Source organism: Penaeus japonicus, unplaced genomic scaffold (genome assembly GCF_977035675.1).
Source record: "Penaeus japonicus unplaced genomic scaffold, GWHDUDI00000001_assembly GWHDUDI00000027, whole genome shotgun sequence".
In the NCBI taxonomy this organism is placed as follows: domain Eukaryota; kingdom Metazoa; phylum Arthropoda; class Malacostraca; order Decapoda; family Penaeidae; genus Penaeus; species Penaeus japonicus.
In genome coordinates, this window is record NW_028234429.1 from 14,479,879 (window position 1) to 14,484,878 (window position 5,000).

At 37.7% G+C, this 5,000-nt stretch overlaps 1 protein-coding gene across 1 annotated transcript in view; it reads right to left on the reverse strand.

Annotated features, from left to right (window-relative positions):
- The window catches only part of LOC122263767 (uncharacterized), a 25,462-nt gene that overhangs the window by 17,339 nt on the left and 3,123 nt on the right, over positions 1 to 5,000 (reverse strand). The window contains exons 3-7 of the mRNA XM_086552623.1: positions 3,116 to 3,295; positions 2,473 to 2,592; positions 1,118 to 1,300; positions 572 to 724; positions 46 to 201 (exon numbers count right to left, since the gene is read on the reverse strand). Of these exons, the coding sequence (XP_086408749.1) occupies positions 46 to 201; positions 572 to 724; positions 1,118 to 1,300; positions 2,473 to 2,592; positions 3,116 to 3,295 (792 nt within the window). The remainder of the gene's footprint in view (positions 1 to 45; positions 202 to 571; positions 725 to 1,117; positions 1,301 to 2,472; positions 2,593 to 3,115; positions 3,296 to 5,000) is intronic.

A 5,000-nucleotide genomic window follows, 5' to 3' on the forward strand; every position in this document is an offset into this window, starting at 1 on the left:
GAATAAATGCACACCAATATGAAATGCAATACTCATGTTATATACCTGGGGTTGCTTTGGGCGGTGTTGGGATTGGCTCCCTTGGGGTTGTGGGCGGTGTTGTCACCCGTGGTGTTGTCACCCGTGGTGTTGTTACCCGTGGTGTTGTTGGCTCTATTGCAACCGGTGGCGACTTAACAATAGGTTTCGGTAGTGTTGATGCTGGAAAAAAAGTAGAAGTAATGAAGTGTTGCATGTAAATATTCTGATTTTGAAATAAACAAGCAACCTTTCATTACGATGATAATTGTGATAATAATAAAATTTGTAAAAAATATATGATGAAAATAACTGCAATGATAATAATGATGATAATGATTGTAACAATTATCATTATTATCATGGTGGTAATGATAAAGATAATAACTATAATAATGATGATGCTAATGCTAATGATAATAATATTAGTACTTATTATCATGACAATAACAAAAAATCTCAGAATACAGCAGATTTTGGTCACACATTGTTAATGGCAACATATATAGATATCTCCATATCTATCTAACATGAGTTTGAAAAGCAAACTGACCAGTCGGGGCTTCAGTACAGCCAAATGCCCAATAGCTTGGAACCCAGCCTGCTGCGCTGCTACTCTGGATGTATATAGAAGACGACTCATTTGATACCTGGCTGCAGGCGAATCGCTTGTCGAGGCTAGCACTGGCAAGGCCACACTTCCTATCTGTAAAGGGGTAGATGGTACGTGTGCGTTAGGTAGGTAAAAGTAATCTAGGAAAGCAGGGAAACGCCAGAAAAAAATTTCATTGGTCACAAAAAAAGGAAAGTTGTGAAGTTAGTTAGGTAAGGTCTCTTTGCGAGGACCTTTCGTAAGACACTTGAAGAACAGTAGTGGAATGCATGCACTGGTTCACTCGTAGTGTTTCAGGAAAGACTTTGGCAGAAACGGTCTTTCACATGAAACGTTACCGTTATTTACGAATCATTACTGATGAATACTGATAAGCGGTTGTGTTTGTGTTTATGTGTGTTTGCGTGTGCGAGGTGTGTTTATGTACGTATGCGATGCGATACTGTGCATAATCGGGCACGACAGTAAACGTACTGATAGACTTACTTCCCAGCGGGGGCTGAATCGTTAAATCATGCCACTGATGCCTCGAAGCTTCGTCCAGCGTAAGAGTCTTCCACAGTCCTGGCCCAATAATTCGTGCTCCTGAGGCTCCATCTGGCAACCAATACACCTTGACGGGCTCGTCCACAGGCAGGTTTAACGATATCATTCGCTCGACATGGCAGCCTATAATAAGAAAATCTGAATAAGGATAAGTCTTCTTGCTTGAGTCGGCCTAAGAGGTGCGGGGCCCAATTGGGAACAATTAAGGTGGGCCCATGTTCCCGGCCAACTTACACCAAGGTCTGTAGAATCATAGAAATGTCAAAAAATGTATTATAGAGTTAATGTATCTATGGTAGAATGGAAAAAAATAATAACTGGTAAAAACAAAAAAAAAAGTTTTTTTTTTTTTTTTTTTTTTTTTTAAGCGTGATAAAGCTAGTGAAAAGAAACTTGGAGGAGATAAAGTGAGAGTTAGAAAGTTAAGGAAGTTGAAGTGAATAATGTATGTGTTTTTTTTTATTTTTTTATTTTTTTTTTATTTTTACATTCTGAAGCTCTGCGACCTCGCACGTCACTCTTGAAGTTTACTTCTTCATTCTTGACTTAATCTTCTTTTTGTGTTCTCCTCTTTATGTTGATCGCCTCGATCCTTAGTCTTTCATGGATCTCTCGTGCAGTGACTACTTAGAATGGAAAGCAATCAAAAAGTGCGCTTAAAAAATACACGCCAGTTAAGATTACACTCTCGCGCGAGCACCCTTGGGCGCGGGGCCCAATTGGGTGTAATTAGTCCAGTTGCCATAAGGCCAGCCATGTACACATCTAAACTGTTTATGGATACATTTTATTATGTAAGCCAGTAATTACCAAAGTGTGCGTCGCGGCACACTAGTGTGCCACCGTTATCTCCTTGGTGTGCCGCGAAAATAAAATAATTTTGCTAGATTTCGAGAATTCCTCACACTGATCAGCGAGAATAAGTCTAAGACTATAGTCTAAGACTACACACACACACACACACACACACACACACACACACACACACACACACACACACACACACACACACACACACACACACACACACATATATATATATATATATATATATATATATATATATATATATATATATATATATCAAGGGGCAGATGTGCCGTCAAAATATTGGTTGTCTCTTACTGTGCCATCGTACTAAATAATTTGAAAACCACAGATGTAAGCAATCGTAAAATGTATATATATAACCATGTGAAATGTGCTAGAGTTGAAATATGTATGTGTACGAATTAACAAATTTTCACAGATGATTAGAAAGTTTAAATATGTTAATTGGATCACACTTCACTTACCGCAGATAGAGTGGCCACAGTCCAGCATCCAGGAACTTGGATAATTCGTTTTCATATCCAGGTATTGGTCAGGCCCACAGCTACTGCCCTCTCGCAGTGTAGGGGCGGTCACGCAAAATGCTGGTATTGAAACGGGAACGTGAAATTATATTCCATGTTGTAAGAGTAAAATGCGACTTTCACTGACAAGGAAAGAGGATGCAGAGGACCTATGGCAAATAGTGGGGTCCTGCAAAGCTGAGGCTTCGTCTTATTTGTATAGTTGTGGCAATTTCATTTTCATGATGAATTGTCTCTTTAAAGAAATGCCAGTGATATGACCATCTTACATGTCAAGAAGTGCAATCTACATATCTGTTACTAAATTACTGTAGTGTCTATTTCACCAGTATAAAATAATATAACTAATACTTCTATAATAGTTCATGTGAAATGTATTCGCTAATAAGCACATTTGTTTCGCAGTGTGCCTCTCTCAAGCAACGATACTCTTTAGGCTTAAAGTTGTGCAGACTCAATAATTACTAAGCAGAAAAAACTTTTTATATCCCATCCCCTTTATTTAACCCTATCCCCTTTATTTAAGGATCCAGGCCTACAAAGAAATAACAGAAGCTTAGCTCCTTTTCATAAAGCTACTCACGAGAGCCAGATGATACGGATATATCATGCCAGCGGCCGGAACCACCGCTTAGTGTCTCTCCTCCCCATACAAAACCTGGTCCTTTGATCGTCATCTCGCTACCATTCGGCCACCACCTGACTGTGTGTGGCGTGTCCTCCAAAGGCACCATGAAGCCGGACAGACGAAAGGTTGGGCATCCTGAAAAGAGAAATAGAAGGGATAAGAATCATCCAGCATTTTATCCTGTGGCGTTTTAGGCTGTTTGGAGGACTCGAGAAGAAGTTTGTAAGCTTTCAAAAATGGTTGTGGTGAATGGCTGAATAACACCGCTGGCCTTGTTTTGTCTAGTAGTGTTCCATTTCATGAATATGTTACGTCATACCGAAATCACACACTCTCACACACACGCACATACACACACACACACACACACACACACACACACAGACATATATATATATATATATATATATATATATATATATATATATATATATATATATAATATATATACATATATATATATATATATATATATATATATATATATATATATATATATATATATGTCTGTGTGTGTGTGTGTGTGTGTGTGTGTGTGTGTGTGTGCGTGTGTGTCTGTGTGTATGCTTGTATGTATGTATGTATATGTATATATATATATATATATATATATATATATATATATATATATATATATACACACACAAAATATGTATTATAGTAACAAAATGAGATGTTGGTACAACTAAATTATATAGTATATCTTTCTGAGTACACGGATCAGAATATTACAGAGCATTTGGCAATGAGCCTCATCTGCTGCCGTTGACATTTACGAGGCACGTTGATGGCACTGGGCGTGATCTGTTACAACCCTCACCCCTCAATTACTCAGAAATACTCAATTTTGTGGTAATCTTATTAGCGATATTCTTTATTTAAGGAAAATGATTTTGAATAAGTTTTGAATTTTGAAGTCTAAGAATAAAATCAATTCTTGTGACGAACTCCAAAGCATACCCAGGTGCATAGTGTGACAGTGATCTTGTCCCGGTAACCAAAGAAAAGTGAAGTGAAAATCAACAAATAGATGACTGAAGAGATATTGATTATGATGGAAAGGGTGACAGAGGATTATGAATAAGAAGAGTGGAGAGTACAATCAAATTGATAAGAATATCAGGAAGAAATGTCAAAAGACCAAAGAAGAATGACTCAATATGAAATGTAAGGACACGGAGTAAAATATATTCCGTAACTCATCAGCTTTTGATAAAAAAAAGAGATCTGCAGATAATTTTTTTTACCACATCAGCTTTCTTCAGGTCAAAAGCAGACATCATACTTCTGGAGTGATCTGACGCTCAAAACAAGTCTGAGAGAACAAGGTTATTTCAGGTAGAAGTCCGTACAGCGACCAATTAGATGAAGAAGAATTAAGCCGCAGGAAAGGATGGCAATGACTGTCGCTTTGGAAAAGTATGGTTTATAAATACTGACATAAATAGCAAATACGATCTATGATAGTGGACAATTTCCAGAAGATTCAAGCAAGTTGATCATCATTGTTCTGCCAAGAAAGCCTGGTACAGTGGAATTGAATGTGAGATACATCCCACAATCAGTCTTGTGAGCCACATCACAATCATACTTCGAATCCTGATGGCAAAATTTCGAAACAGCCTCAAGACAAAAAAATTGGTCGTCAACAGGTCGGATTCGTTGAGGATTCCGTACCACAGAGTTATCGAGATGGAGAAAAAGTTTGCTTGTGTTTCATAGATCACAGAAAGGCTTTCGATAAGGTAAAACATAGGGTACTGATCTGCTCTAGAATTTCTACTGGAATTAAACAGCTTGTATAAGAGTAGGTACAGAAATAGGTGAATTTACAGAAATC